Source organism: Equus caballus, chromosome 13 (assembly GCF_041296265.1).
Source record: "Equus caballus isolate H_3958 breed thoroughbred chromosome 13, TB-T2T, whole genome shotgun sequence".
NCBI lineage: Eukaryota > Metazoa > Chordata > Mammalia > Perissodactyla > Equidae > Equus > Equus caballus.
The window spans coordinates 4,970,073-4,985,595 of NC_091696.1; the positions used below are offsets into that span (position 1 = coordinate 4,970,073).

The following is a 15,523-nucleotide window of genomic DNA, read 5'->3' on the forward strand; positions in this document are numbered from 1 at the left end:
TCTCTCCATTTCTGTGTCATGGTTTTTGGTCTCTTCTTGGCCGTTCCTCAGTCTCATTTCCTGGTGCTTGCTTCTCTGCTGACCCAGAACATGTAATGAGACTTAAAAGTTCAAGCGCTTGACCCTCTGCTTTTTCTGACCAGTTCTGTGGGGCAGGGCTTGCAGCTCGGGCTGTTGGCCAGGACCCACACCTGCGTCTTCAAGAGCGGTCTGGGTCTGCCCTGAGGCACCAAAGAAAGCAGACGCCTCACCTCCTCACAGACGCGCTCTTCCGTCTGGGCCCCCCATTTCTGGTAATTTTGCGGCGTCCGTCAGCTGCCCACTAAAGGAACGGTGGAGTGATCTTCAGTTTCTCCCCTTGCATACCGCCCATTCTGTTGTGCGTGGAGCCCGGCCCCAGCCGCAGTGTCTCCAGCCATCTCCTCCGTTCCCAGCGCCATGGCACTAGTTCTGGCCCAGTCCTCTCTTTCCTTGGCCAGTGAAATCGTTTCCTACCTCCATCCCTGTCTCTCCTCTCTCCTCTTCCCAATCTGTCCTTTATACTGTCCACAGAGCACTCTTTCTAGAACCTGGGTCCAATCTTACCAGTCCTTCTCAGAGGCCTCCAGTGACTTCCATGCTTTTGATACAAAGTTCATGTTTCTTATCACAGTTCTGTCGGTGCTTTAGGACTAACCCCAGGCTGCCTTTCCAATTCCCACTGCACACCAGTGGTTCCTAACCCTGGCAGCTTTGTAAATAGTGTAGGTGTGGAGCCCCTCCCCACAGTGGGCCGGGCTCACTGGGTCCTGGGGCCACACCAGCCTCTCAGGTTCTGCCCAGGGCCCCTTGATGCGTCCAGAGCTGAGCACTTGTGCCTGGCCCGCCACCTGCTTTCCACAGTCAGACGCCTCTGCCTGGGTCCTGCTGCTCCCGTCTCCTTCCCAGAAGTGAGCTTGTCCTCCGGGCTCCGGCTCCGCCTCCTCTAGGAAGCCTCCTGGCCCTGCAGTGCTCACCCCCTGCTGCGTCTGCTGGGTCTCTTACCCCGCCTTATGTGTTAGCTGGCCGGTGACTGGGAGCCCTGGGACTGGGCACTGTGCTTCGTGGGTGCTTAGAAGATGTGTGCGGAGAGGGAAGGCAGAGGGTGTGTCTTAGACGTGTCCCATGTCCCCCTCCGCAGTGTTCACTCCTGGCCCAGGGCTGGACATGCCCCGGGTTCCTCAGGACCTACCTAGCCACCTGGGTTTGTCTCCCGAGTTCAGGCATCTCCAGTTCAGGTCTCAGTAGTCTGACCCAGGAGACTGGGATATGTCCCCTGTCCCTCAGAGAGACCCACCCGCCCAGCCTCAGACAGTGCCCCGCTCATCCCGACTGACGGCCTCTTCTTCCAACGCACTTCTCTAGGACATCCTTACGGACCTGTCAGCGGAGAACGAGACCCTCAACTTGGAGTGTGAAGTGCAAGACTGCTCGGCACACAAGGTAGAAGCCCTGGGGTTTGTGGTCTGGAATATTCCATTAAGGAGAAACTCAAAGGGGCCAGAATTTTCCCAACTCTGCCTGTCTCCCATTAATGCTGGCCATGTAACGAATAGCTGCTATGCGCCAAGAGCTGTGCAGTGTGAGTGCTTTCATCCTTGCAGCGCAGTCTCACCTCCGCCCTGTGAGGTCGCTTTCGCTTTTGTCTTTTAAGAGAAAGAAGCAGATTCAGAGTGAAGGAGCGACTTGCCAGAGGCCGCACAGTTAGCGGAACCAGTGTCAGAATCGGCACGTGAGCCACAGTGGAACACTCTCTTCCCTTGTAATTAAAGAATACGTTCTCATGGCGAAAAAAGCTTCAGTACAGTACCGAGCAAACCAAGCTGTTTAGCACACTACACCTAGTACAGTGTCCTGACACGGGGCAGGCTCAGCCTCCCGCCCAGGACCCCTCCTGAGAGGCGGCACTGTCAGCACTTCCCTGCGTGTCGGTCCTCAGGTTTTCTCTGTGGATGTCGCAATAGCCGAGTTCTTGTTTCACTGTTACTGTGCTGTGGGGGTGGGCTGCGTAAGTTCCTCCTGAAGGACCAGAATACGGCCTGCCCAGAGCACAGTTGTTGGCCTTTTCTAATAATTTTAACTGTACATAACATAGTATTTATTATGTAAACCATCTATAAGCGTACAATTCAGTGGCATTAAGTACGTTCAGAATGCTGTGTGCCCATGAGCACTATCTGTACCCAAAACCTTTTCACCATCCCAAACATAAACTTCCAGTAGATACTAATCCCCCTCCCCCAGCCCCTGGTAACCACCATCCCACTGTCTCCGTGAATTTGCTCGTTCTGGGCACCTCACACGAGGGAATCGTACAGTAGTTGTCCTCTTATGACTGGCTTATTTCCCTTGGCATACTGTTTTCAGTGTCCATGTTGCAGCATGTGTCACAACTTCCTTCCTTTTTAAGGCTGAGTAATATTCCGTGTGTACATATACCACCTTTGGTTTATCCAGTCGTCTGTCAATGGACATTTGAGTTATGGCCACATTTGGGCTGTTGCGAATAATGGTGCTGTGGACTTGTGTGCAGATATCCGTTCCGAGTCCTCACTCTCACTTCTTTTGGGTATGTGCCCGGAAGTGAGATTGCTGGGTCTCGTTGTATTTCTATGTTTAACTTTTTGAGGAACCACCAGACTGCTTTCCAACGCAGCTGCGCCATTTTACGTTCCCACCAGCAGCGTCGGAGGGTCCCCATTTCCCCACATCCTCGTCAACACTTAGTGTCTGGGTTTTTTCCTTCTATTATAGCCAGCCTAGCAGATGTGAAGGGCCGCCTCACTGTGGTTTTGGTTTGCATTTCCCTCATGACTGACGAGGTTGCCGAGCAGTGTCCTCGTGTTTGAGGGAAAGTCTGGAATGATTCCCTCCCAGAGGTGACGGCAGCGGTATGTCAGGGGTGGAGGGCAGTGCGCTTGTGCTGTTTTTATACACTTCATATGTTTCCTTAACCGAAACATCTGTGACTTCTGTAGTAACCACTTTTAAGTAAAATGCTTAATTTTTATAAAAATACGTGTTAGAGCAGGAGTCTAGCTGCTGGTGACTGAGCCGCAGTATCCTGCTGGGACAGCCGTCAGAGAGGAGGCAGGGTAGAGGCTGTGTCTGCCACAGTTGGAAGCTTGACAGCCCTAGGAATATGAACTGTTTCTTTTAACCTTTAGCTGGTTTTTTGTGCCTCAATTCACAAAAGAGTCCAGTTTACCTATTTTGGGCGTGTGTGAAGAAATACAAAAATTTTAAGCCTTATTATGGAGACACATCAGCCAGCCAACCTCGGAATACCTGCACAGTGCGGGGAGCGGGGCTGTGGTTCCGCTCCCGCAGGAATCTGTCCACCGTGACGGCTTTGTGTGACCACCAGCTGCGCCCCTTTAGGCCTGGCTTTGTTCCCGGCTGAGGCCTCCTCCAGGGCTGTTTCATTCGGTAACGCTCTCACCTCCGGCCAGGAAGGCAGCTGCTCGAGGCTCAGGGGCAGGAGCTGGTCCCTGCTCTAGGCTTCTGTTCTGCCAAGTTTTGGCTCTGACACTGTCTGTCCGCAGTAACTGGAGTTCAAAGCCGCGCAGCTGAGAACAGTCCTGGCATTTCGACAGTAACACGTGTGCCGGGAGACTTACCATCAGCGGCAGTGGTGGCCCAGGTTCTGTTGGGCTTTGACTGCCCAGAGCCGGCCACAGGGTAGGTGGCTAATAAATGTTGAAGGAAGTGGACTGAATTGCATAGTGGGAGGGGAGGAGAGGGAAACTGGATGCTTTGTCAAGAAGTGCTGTCACGTTGTGCCCTGAATGTTCAACCCGGGAACCTTCTCTCGGTTCCTCGTAGGTGAGGCCGGGTTCAGCCTTCTACCTGCAGGATTGCAGAGTCAGGGATTTGCAGTAGCTTTAGCGGTGGTCACGACAGTCTCCCATCCTACACAGAGGGTCTCCTGCTTCATCTCGTCAGAGGACAAGCTGCACAAGGACAGGGCCGGGCTCTCTGGGCTTGTGTAGGAAGCACTCCGAAAATATTTCTGATCAACAGGGTTTTCTCTCTTCCATTAGAACTACTTAATTTTCAAGAAGTCTGTTTCCTAGGACAGCTGTATTTGTTAGGAAATTTTACATTTTATTTATTTTTTTTTGAAATTAACCCAAAACCTGACCTCCCTAGAACTCCCTTCTGCTGGTTTTAGCTTTGCTGTTGCGGGAACGGTGGGTGCTTAGTCAGGGCTGCTGCTTCAGAACTTCAAGTTTGAACATCATTTTAAACGATTCCTCATTTAAAACTGAAATCTGCCAGCCGTGCGGACTGGGCTCAGGGGAACTGTGGCACGCCCGTCCCGCAGGATACTGTGGCTGCAGCACTGCATCTGTTGACATGGAGAGGTCTTCCTGATGTCAGCCTCATACACGGAAATACTTACTGAGCATGCTCCATGCGGAACGTGGCGTCAGGAGCCAGGATCCCAACAGTGAGCAACAGACGTGGCTGCTGATCCCAAGATGCTTATTCCTACTGGGGGAGACAGAATCACAAATAGGGGTACATAGTGTAATCCCGTCATCTGTCTCACGATCCATCGCCAGCAACCTCCTTTGTCTGCATTTTTAGGGGATTTCTCAAGCTGCCCGATATGTTTACCGACGACTCGTCAACGATGGGATTTTGAGCCAAGCTTTCAGCATTGCTCCTGTGAGATTTTTTGAATTTTTCTTTTCTTTCATTTTCTCTGTCATCAGCTGTTTGCTTTTTAACCTTGACTCTTCCTGCTTTTGTCCTCTAGGAATACCGGCTGGTCATCGTGGGGCACAGCCTGGGGGCGGGCGCCGCAGCCCTGCTGGCCATCATGCTCAGACAGTCCCACCCGCAGGTCCGCTGCTACGCCTTCTCCCCGCCGCGGGGGCTGCTGAGGTAACAGGGCGCTGCTGCAAGTGGCACGGTCAAGGCTGGTCTTTTACTTCTCAGTCTCAAGGGAAGCTTGTTTTGAAGCACTGTTTAGTTGAAGAAAGACTGAATAGCTTTTCATAGGCCTGTCTGCCCATAGCTTTGATTTCCTAAATGAGACAGTGCTAAGATTCATTTTTTATGAGTTTGAAAAGTACATTTTTCGTTTCTGACTCAACATACTTAATCCTGGGCTGTTCTGTATGACCTATTGCCCTGATTATAAAAGAAATTTGTCCTACAATAAGAAAGGAGAAAAAAAGAAATCTGTAGCCATCGTAGAAATTTTGGAAAATACTAAAATGTGGAGAGATCAGAGATCTACCCAGAAATCACCATGGTAACTATTTAGGCTTGTTTTCTTCCAGCTGTTTGTGTGTGTGGAAATGGGTTTTACAAACTGAAATAATAACCTATATATTATATCCTTAAATATTCTTTGAGAATATCTTGGGTTTTTTTGTTTTTTAGGGGTTTTTTAAAATTAATTTTTTTTTTCTTTTTTTTTTTTAAGATTGGCACCTGAGTAACAACTGTTGCCAATCTTCTCTTTTTTTTTTCTGCTTTTTTCTCCCCAAATCCCCCGAGTACATAGTTGTATATTTTTGTTGTGGGTCCTTCTAGTTGTGGCATGTGGGACGCCGCCTCAGCATGGCCTGATGAGCAGTGCCGTGTCCGCGCCCAGGATCCGAACCAGTGAAACCCTGGGCCACGGAAGTGGAGCGCGCGAACTTAACCAGTTGGCCACGGGGCCGGCCCCAAGAACATGTTTTTTAAATAGTTGCTTAATATTCTATCATCTGGTTACAACATTTTTACTTATTCCACTACTGATGGATATTTACATTCTTTTCATTTTTTCATTCTTATATGTAATTATGTCAATATCTTTATACATAAATATTTGCGTACATTTAAAATTTTTTAAAGCTTTTTTATATCAAAATATATTTAAACATATATATTAAAAGATGAGTGACTTTTTAAAAATAACTTTTTTTATTATAAGACAAAGACAAAACATACATTTTTGAGAATAAGCAAACATCCATACAACTTGGATGTATTTTGCTCTGTGAAAAAAGCCCGATACAAAAGACCTAGTCTATGATTCCATTTGTATGACATTCTAGAAAAGACAAAACTGTAATGACAGAAAGCAGATCAGCGGTTGCCTAGGGTCGAGGTGAAGTTGATTGCAAAGGGACACAGGGAGCTTTGAGGGTGTTGGAAATGCTCTATACCTTCATTGTACCAGGTGCTGGTTAAACACTTACATGCATTTCTCAAAACTCATCAAATTGCACACTTAAAATGGGTGATTTTACTGGTGTAAATTACACTTCAGTAAAGCTAGTTTAAATACACACACACACCTGCAGCCACCCCAGGTAGAGAAATAGAGCACTGCTGGTGCCTTAGAAGTTCCTTGCTCATCCTCTGCTGTCCTGCTTACAGACAAGCGCTGTCCTAGTCTTTGTGAACATTCTCCCTTGCTTTAAAAAGAATAGTTTTACCACTTGTATACAAGGCTTTATGTACTGTAGTTTGGATTTGCATGATTTTGAACTTTGTATAAATAGAATTGTACTTTTTTTCTGTGACTTTTGTTCCACATTATGTTTGATGCCTGTAAGATGTTACTCTGTAAATTCTGGTTATTTTTCATCATATCTCTATCACAAATTATTTATCTGTTTTACTGGCGATGGACATGGGGTTGTTTCCAGTGCGGGAATGAACTTTCTCTGAGGCGTAGGTCTCGATGGGAACGACTAGATCATGGAGTTTGCACGCACTCAAGTGTCACATTTTCTGCCAGTGTTTGTTTTACAGAGTGGCTGTGCCAGTTTACACTCTCAGCAGCAATGTATGCGAGTTCACATTGCTCCATATTCTCGTCAACACTTAATATTGTCAGACTTTTAAAATTTTGCCAGTCTGATGGGTGTGTAGTGATGTTTCATTGTGTTTTAATTTGCATTTTCATGATTGCTAATGAAATTGAGTCTCTTCATGTATACTTATTAGCTGTTGAGTTTCCACTTTTTTGAAAATCTTTTTGCCCATTTTTGTATTGGCTCATGTTTTTTCCTCATCAGTTCGTGTGTATATTCTGTATGTCAGTTCTTTGTTGTTAGTGAGTATGTGTTGTAAATATGCTCTCCACTCCTCAGTGTGTCTTTTTACTTTGAGTCCTGTCTTCTGCTCATCAGTTCTTAATTTTAACATTGACTAATTTATCATTCTTTTCATTTATGATTTTTGGGGTTTTGTTTCTTTTTGAGAAATCTGTCTCTGTCCTAAGGATGTAGAGCTAGTCTGCTCTGTTGTCTTCTACCAGCCTTTTATTCTGCCTTTTCACCTTTCTTTAGGTCTTTAATCTGTTTGGTTGGCCTTTTTGTGTATCTCGTATGAGGTAGGGATCCAGTTCCGTTTACCCTCCTCACACAAACAATGCATCGTCCTAGCACTGTTTACTGAAAAGTTCCTCCTCCCCTGCTTATATGCAGCCCCGCTTTTGTCATTTGTGAAGTGTCCATATTCACGAGTCCATTTCTGCATTCTGTCCTCTCTTCCACTGGTCTCATCATCTGTCTCTGCTCTAATGCCACACCGGATTGATTATCTTAGTTTGAAACTAACTGTTGGCCTCAAGTAGGGCAAATCCCCATGCCTTTTACTTTTTCAAGAGCATATTGGCTTTTCTTAGCCCTTTGCACCTCCGTGTAAATTTTAGAATCAGTTTTTCATGTTCTATAAACAAAAGTTTATTGGAACTGTGATTTCTGCTGCCTTTCTTTTCTAGTTCAATTGGGAGGGAAGTGACATCTTTATATCACAGTCATGTATTGCTTAATGACGGGGTACATTCAGAGAAATGCATCATTAAACGATTTTGTCATTGTGCGAACATGATAGAATATACTTACACAATCCTAGATGGTATAGCCCACTACACACCTAGGCTCCATTATAATCTGCTGGGACCACCGCTGTACATACGGTCTGTCATTGACTGAAATGGCTCATGACTGTTTTGAGCTTCTGAGTCTATGAACATAAAGTCATTCTCCAAATATTCAAGTACTCTTCAAGGTCTTCAATAAGGTTTTATAATTTTCTCTGTAAAGTCTTATACATCTTTTGTTAGGTTTATTCTTGGGCATTTGTTACTCTCTTTCTGTTGGTGACATATATAATCCATAGAATTTTGTCTTTTGATTTTGTATCCCAACCTGTTAAATTTTCTCACTAATTATAATTCATTTGCAGATGCTTTTTGATTTTTTAATGTATTTAATAATTTCATCTGTAGAGGACAGTTTTATCTTCTTTCCTTCTTTTTGTCGTTCGGTGCTGGTAAGACCACCATTACGGTGTTCTCCATGTCCCTTTGCAGTTAACCCCCTCCACCCCCGGGCAAACACTGGTCTGCTTTTTGTCACTATAGTTTTTTCTTTTCTGGAATGTCATGTAAATGAGATCATGTATAGTCTCTTGTGTTGTGCTTCGGCTCAGCAAGATGCATCCAGGTTACGTGGGGGTTTGCTTTGCTGTTTAGTGGTCTCCTTTAATGCATCTTCCTCGAAATTTATTAGATTCTTGAAACTCACTGTGCTTTCGCATATTGCCCCTGCTCTCTTCTGTCCCCTTCTTTGGGGGCCTCAGTTAGACACATATTCTACCTTCTCACTCTGCGTGTCCGACCTCTCAGATCCTCCGAGTCTTTGCCTCTGTGTGCAACATTCTGGATACTTTCTTCAGGTCTGTTTTCTATTTCATTAATTCTCTCTTCAGCTGCTTATAATAATCTCTTAAAACCATCTATTGTTTTATTACAGAATTTTCATACAAGAATTAAAAAATGCAAACAAGAATAGAATGGTATAATGAACCGCCATTTAATCAGCTTCACTAATTTATTAACATATGACTAATCTCATTTCATATACCCCATCCTGCTTCCTACAGATCCCCATAGCTGGATTACTTGGAAGCAAATCTGAGATGTATCATCTCATCTGTAAATATCTTAATATGTCTCTAAAAGATAAGACTTTTTTTTTTTTTTAGGAAGATTAGCCCTGAGCTAACTGCTGCCCATCCTCCTCTTTTTTCTGAGGAAGACTGGCCCTGAGCTAACATCCATGCCCATCTTCCTCTGCATTCTATGTGGGACGCCTACCACAGCATGGCTTGACAAGTGGTGCCATGTCCCCACCTGGGATCCGAACTGGTGAACCCCAGGCCGCCGAAGCGGAATGTGCGCACTTAACCACTGTGCCACCAGGCTGGCCCCAAAGATAAGACATTTGAAAAACATTAACAATTCCTTGATTCTAGTAATTGATCACATTTTCCCAATTATCTCATAAATGTTTTACAGTTGACTTGTTTGAATTAAGACCCAAACAAGGTTCTTCGCATTGGTGAATTTGTCTTGCAATTCTTTTAATGTATAGATTCCCCCCCACTTCTTTATTTCTGAAACCAGGTTATTTGTTCTGGAGAAGCCACATTCTGGATTTTCCTTATTGTATACTCCTAGTGTCATTTAACATGTTCCTCTGTCCCTTTAGTTGGTTGTATTTCCTAGAAAATTCTAATTATGTCTAGACATTCGATCAGATGCAGGAGGGTTTTTTTGACAATACGTCACAGTAATGGTGTGTCATCCCCACTGCATCACATTGGGAGGCACATGTCTGCTTGTCTCTCTCTGTGTTGTTAGCAGCTAATGATTAATACATACATATTTCATTAGAGGTTGCAAAATGGTGATATTCTGTTTCTGTCGTTTCTTCTGCAGTTATTAACTGAAAATTATGAAGAACTTTTCTTCAAGTATTTGGTTTACTCTGAAGTATAGTTCACACAGGAAAAGCAGAATAAATGCTTGACTCTTTCCCTTTATTTGGTAGTGTTCAGAATAATGAATTGGTATTCTAGCAATCTCCAGAGACAGACGTGAGTTATTTTAAACCATCGTTATAAGCCCATGAGCTTCAGCATCTTTCTCTTTCGGTCCATTGCAGTTACTCTTTTGATGTCCACACTGTCCCATCTTTGGCCAGTGGGAGTCCCTTCACCTAGGCCGCTCATCCTACACAACCCCACTCATCGGATAGTTTCTTGCTTTCTGGCACTGCAAAACGTTCTCAAGTGTTTTGCCCTGTGGTGTATCTGGAGTCAGCCATTTCTCCAAGGAGTACTGGTTTCCTTGAGTGGGAAATGCTTTTCAGAGACTCTACTCTGGGCACTGGGAATGATCATTAACACAAAGCAGGTCACAGTTTCTAGGCCTTTTCACTGGAAAGAGGTAGGAAATGCTTTTGTTCTCCCAAAGAGAAAATATACCCTTAATTCATACTGATACTTCCAATTACAGATCAGGGTTTTTACTTAGATTATTTGATTGTATACTTGGTTTTTCCAAAATTCTTTGTGTCTTTTTTCTCCTATGCTAAAAATTTTGGTTTCTGTCAGCATTCACCTTATCTTTAATTTGCATTTCTCTCTCTCTCACTATGTATATATCCACATACCCCAGATTGAGAGGTCCTGGTTTCAGAGTGGTAGTCCAGTATGACTCTGACAGGATGAGTCCTGGGAGCAGTTTGAGATTGCTTTGCAGTTTGTTTTTTCTTTGGTTCTATTCCTACTAGAGAGGTACAGCCAAATTACTGTTGTTTTAAAGTCACTTGAGGGGCCGGCCCCGTGGCTGAGTGATTAAGTTCATATGCTCCACTGCGGCGGCCCAGGGTTTCGCCGGTTCTGATGCTGGGTGTGGACGTGGCACCGCTCGTCAGGCCATGTTGAGGTGGCGTCCCACATGCCACAACTAGAAGGACCTGCAACTGAGATATACAACTATTTACGGGGGAGATTTGGTGAGATAAAGCAGGAAAAAAAAAAGAAGAAGATTGGCAACAGTTGTTAGCTCAGGTGCCAATCTTTAAAAAAAAAAGGTCACTTGAAATGATTCTTCTGTTTGGTTAGTACACTCTTAGGTTCTTTTGTTTCATTTGGCTTATGATTTTAGGGACTGCTTTTGCTGTTACTTTGATGTAGTTTTGTTTCCTATATAGTTATGTGTCACATAACATTTTGGTCAGTGACAGAGCACACAGACGACAGAGGTCCCATAGGATCAGCACCGTACAACGTAGCTGTGTCGTAGGCTGTGCGTCTAGGTGTGTGTGAGGACACTCTACGGCTACAGTGTTCGCACAATGACATCGCCTAATGACGCGTTTCTCAGAACGGGTCCCCGTCGTTAAGTGACACGTGACTGTGTATAAAACAGTAACTTGGTTCCAAAGACAACCCCGCAAAGCCCAGTGCGCTCAGAGAAGTCTCCTCTCCCTCGTTACTCCCTCAGCAGTGGCCTTTCTCTCCCCCCAGAGGAAGCCATTTTTAATAGTTTATGACCTGTCTTTTCACTGTTTTCCCATATGTTTGTGTTCCTCCCCCCTTCTTGGAGGAAGGCACCGTGCTCTCCCTGCTCTCCTGCATCTTGCTGTCGGGTTTAACTTGAACGGGGTATCCCGAGGCGCCACAGCACACAAACCACCCGCACTCCCGCGCAGCTGCAGGGCCTCGCTGCTCTGTGGCTGTGCCCCCAGTGCTCTGTCGATGGGCACTGGTGGGTTCCAGCCTCTGCCCCCACACGTGGGAAGAGCTGCAGTGAATAGACCTCTGCATCTGTCTGACGTTTTTGCCGGTCCGCCTGTGTGAGGTTCCTCCGAGTGGAGTTGCTGGCTCTGAGAATGAGTGCGTCTGCTCAGTCCCCCATCGTGAGCTGGTTTGAAATTTCAGCTGTGGATCGTCTCTGTTGCTGTGTGTTGTGGCTTTAATAGAATCTGGCCAGTGAGCTGCTCTAATTGAAGTCCCTGTGTTTTCTTTCTCTTCCCCTTCAGAGGATAGGGAACAGAGCTGAGTTCTGTGAAAAGTGACCTCCCCCTGACCTGGCAGAGTTACTTGATTTCTCTCTCTGAAGCTCTCTGTGGGCAATAGAATCATAAAACCTCACTAGTTTTTTTTTGAAATTTCAGCAAATCCCTCTATGAATACTCTAAGAGCTTCATAGTGTCCGTTGTCCTGGGTGATGACGTGATTCCCAGGTGAGTCTGCTGGATACTGTGTCTGGGGTGGGGGACTGAAAAGACCGAGCACCGAGCCTCAGCCTGATCTTTTGTAAACAGGTTAAGTGTGACCAACCTGGAGGATTTGAAGAGGAGGCTCTTGCGTGTGATTGCTCACTGCAACAAGCCCAAGGTAACCGGCACGGCCGTGCAAGAGGATCCGAGGAGCTCGGGCCTCCCTGCGAGCCCGTCTGTGGCATTGAGAGAGGTTTCCAAACTCAGAGGCTCTCAGCCCAGAGCCTTGGACGCTGGTGCTGGCGGCTCTCTCCACGCTGTGTAGACCTCCGTCTGGCGGGCGTTGATGAGGCCCAAGGAGGCAGACGGTGAAGCAAGTCCGTGAGGGGGCCGCTTAGGAAATGCTGTGACGGAACCGTCGCCGTTCTAGTTGAGGGATTTGCTTTGTCATATTTCTTAGCCCTGTCTTGTGACCAACAGTATCCTAATGGCTTTGCTCCCAAAGCTTTGAAGATAAGGCTGCCAAACAGAGTTTAGGAGGTGTGCTAGTGTATCAAAATGTGGAGTGTTAGACACTTCTTAAAAACGGTGACAACTGTATATTTACCAGTAGAGAAAGGTATCTGTGAGGTATTGAAAAGCTTAAAAAAAAAACAAAAAAGAGCAGGCTAAAAAATGATTCTTAGAGGTATGATCTGAGGCAGGGGGAGGTGACAAGGAGTTTTGACCCAAAACACCAATACGCTAAAATACGGTTTTATTTAGATGATGGGATTAGAGATGATTTTCACTTTTTAACCTCTTTGTTTTCTGATATTTTGTTTTTGTTGCTAATCAGGAATTTATTTGTTTATTTATTTATTTTGCTGAGGAAGATTAGCCCTGAGCTAATACCTGTGCCAGTCTTCCTCCACTCTATATGTGGGATGCCGCCATGGCATGGTGACAAGTGATGCAGGTCTGCACCCGGGGTCCAAACCCAAAAGCCTGGGTTGCCAAAAGGGAACACACCAAACTTAACCACTTCGCCACAGAGCCACCCCCCAGGGAAAAAGTTAATTTTACGTAAACTGTCTAAACTACCCTGCCCCCGCCATTTTTTTTTTTTTTTTTTGAGGAAGATTAGCCCTGAGCTAACTGCTGCCAATCCTCCTCTTTTTGCTGAGGAAGACTGGCCCTGAGCTAACATCCGTGCCCATCTTCCTCTACTTTGTATGTGGGACGCCTGCCACAGCATGGCTTGCCACATGGTGCCATGTCCGTACCCGGGATCCGAACCAGTGAACCCCAGGCCGCTGAAGCGGAACATGCAAACTTAACCGCTGTGCCGGCCCCCAAAATTTTTAAAAATTAGTAGCTAATGTCTCTAAGGGAAGAGTAAAACTGGTTTGCAGAATTGCCCGAGAAGAATTAATGGTAATTTTTTCCTCAAAATCTGCATGATTTGGTTCTTGGCTATTGCTGCCAGTGTGGTGGCTTCACTGCCCCAGAGACAGCTGAGTTTGGGCCCAGTGACCTCCACACCCCTAAGATCCACAACTTAAAAAACAGAACAGCTGGGCCTCTGTCAAGCTCAGGCTCACTGCCACCTAACAGTAGCTCATGGGCCCCAGGTCGCCGGTGACAGTGAAAGCCTGAGTCGCGAGCGTGCCGCCTTCTTGGGTCTCGCCCTCAGTACAAGATCTTGCTGCACGGATGCTGGTACGAGCTGTTTGGAGGGGATCCCGATAACCTGCCTACCGAGCTGGACGGCGGTGACCGGGGAGACCTGACGCAGCCTCTCCTGGCGGAGCAGAGTCTGCTGACGCACTGGTCCCCAGCATACAGCTGCTCCAGCGACTCCCCGCTGGAGTCCCCCACCAAGTACCCGCCTCTCTACCCACCTGGCAGGATCATCCACCTGGAAGAAGAGGGCACTTCAGGGAGGTGAGTGTGGCGGCGTGGCCCGGGGCCTGGCGCGGCTCAGTCCACTCGCCACCAGCAAGAGAAAATGTGTGTGGAGGTTAGACCCCAAGTGATGCCTCGCTAGCTCATCTTTTCTCTCTGTCAGGTTTTGCTGCTGTTCTGCTGCTCATTATCGAGCGAAGTGGTCCCATGAATCGGAATTCAGCAGAATCCTCATCGGCCCAAAGATGCTAACAGACCACATGCCGGACATCCTGATGCGAGCCTTGGACAGCGTGGTGTCCGACAGGGCCGCTTGCATTTCCTGTCCAGCCGGAGGCGGCGCTAATGTGGACGTGGTGTAGCCAGGGCTCTGGAAGCTGCTCCAGGACGCGGGACTGGTGCTGCTGTTCTGGAACTCACCGGGTATCAGTGACTCCCCAGATGCCGAGAGCCTGGATGTCCATCGGGAGGAAGCTGACGGGCACTGAATCTGCCGGTCTTCAAGTGAGCGTAATTTGAGAAATAATTGTGCTCATGGTATTAGCAGGATCAGGAGTCAGGGGAGAGCACCGAGGTGATGGGACTCTGGAGACTGAGAATGAGCGTGTGAGGAAGCTTCAGGAAGCCCCTTTCCCGTGGGCCTGCCGATTCCTTGGGACCTGAGAACTCCAGGAAAGGGTGGGAATCCAACAGCCAGGCTTCAGGCCCTGCTGGATCCTCAGAGTCCCACCCCTCGGGCCACCTTTTCTCTGTCAGGGTCTTGTCACTGCTTAGCCGAGTCTGAACTTGGCACCCAGGGCTGTAGCTGCACAGACTCAGGACTCGGCTGGCAGGGTGCAGGCTGGGGGTGGGGTTCCTCCTGGGTGGCTCTACGGGTCAGCCCTGAGCCTGACTGGGAATCAAGGTGAAACCGAGTTGGGGATGAGTCGAGACCCCTGCTCCTGCCGAGTGTGGCCCTGCACTTCCCTGTTTACACTGCATCATCAGCACCGAGTCCACTACTGAACTCTCGTGTCGCCTTCGGGCTCTTGGAAGTCGGTCAGGATTCAGAGGGAGCTGGAAAATAAAGCACTTACGCCTGCCATTGTGTCCGTGCAGTGCTGTGCTCTTCTTACCGCATGTTTTCAAGGTCTGTTCTAAGTGGTTTTACGGCAATCGTGTTTTAAACCGTTTTTTTCTGTCTACTGTAAACAACAAAATGAAGTCTTCAGTTTTCTTGGAGCTCTGGCTAAAGACGGAAGATTGCACACGCATCTGACTTCACCCTACCCCCACCCCACCAAGGCCCCATAAAATGACAATAAAGGCATTTCCTTAAAAAGCATAACCCCACAAGGATAGGGAAAGAAGACACAAGAACCATCGATGGCTAGAGGGAGACAGAACCCTGAGTGAAGTGGAGGAAAGACAAGAACCAACCCGGTTTTCAACCCCGATGTCCCTGCCCCTCTGACACGGGAGGGAAGCAGACGATGGGACTGGCTCAGGTGAGGTGGTTTCCCGGAAAGCTGGAAGAAATCTGGCCGTTTGTTTGCCTCGGGCAGAGGGAGCACTAGACACCAGCACTGCTGAGGACACACAAATGCCAT

At 47.1% G+C, this 15,523-nt stretch overlaps 1 protein-coding gene across 1 annotated transcript in view; it reads left to right on the forward strand.

The window, feature by feature from the left end:
* Window positions 1-15,018, forward strand: part of DAGLB (diacylglycerol lipase beta) — a 30,921-nt gene extending 15,903 nt beyond the window's left edge. The window contains exons 9-15 of the mRNA XM_001914838.5: window positions 1,384-1,461; window positions 4,612-4,692; window positions 4,784-4,911; window positions 12,003-12,071; window positions 12,153-12,225; window positions 13,723-13,973; window positions 14,098-15,018. Of these exons, the coding sequence (XP_001914873.1) occupies window positions 1,384-1,461; window positions 4,612-4,692; window positions 4,784-4,911; window positions 12,003-12,071; window positions 12,153-12,225; window positions 13,723-13,973; window positions 14,098-14,296 (879 nt within the window). The 3' untranslated portion in view covers window positions 14,297-15,018. The remainder of the gene's footprint in view (window positions 1-1,383; window positions 1,462-4,611; window positions 4,693-4,783; window positions 4,912-12,002; window positions 12,072-12,152; window positions 12,226-13,722; window positions 13,974-14,097) is intronic.
* The last annotated feature ends 505 nt before the right edge of the window (window positions 15,019-15,523 follow it).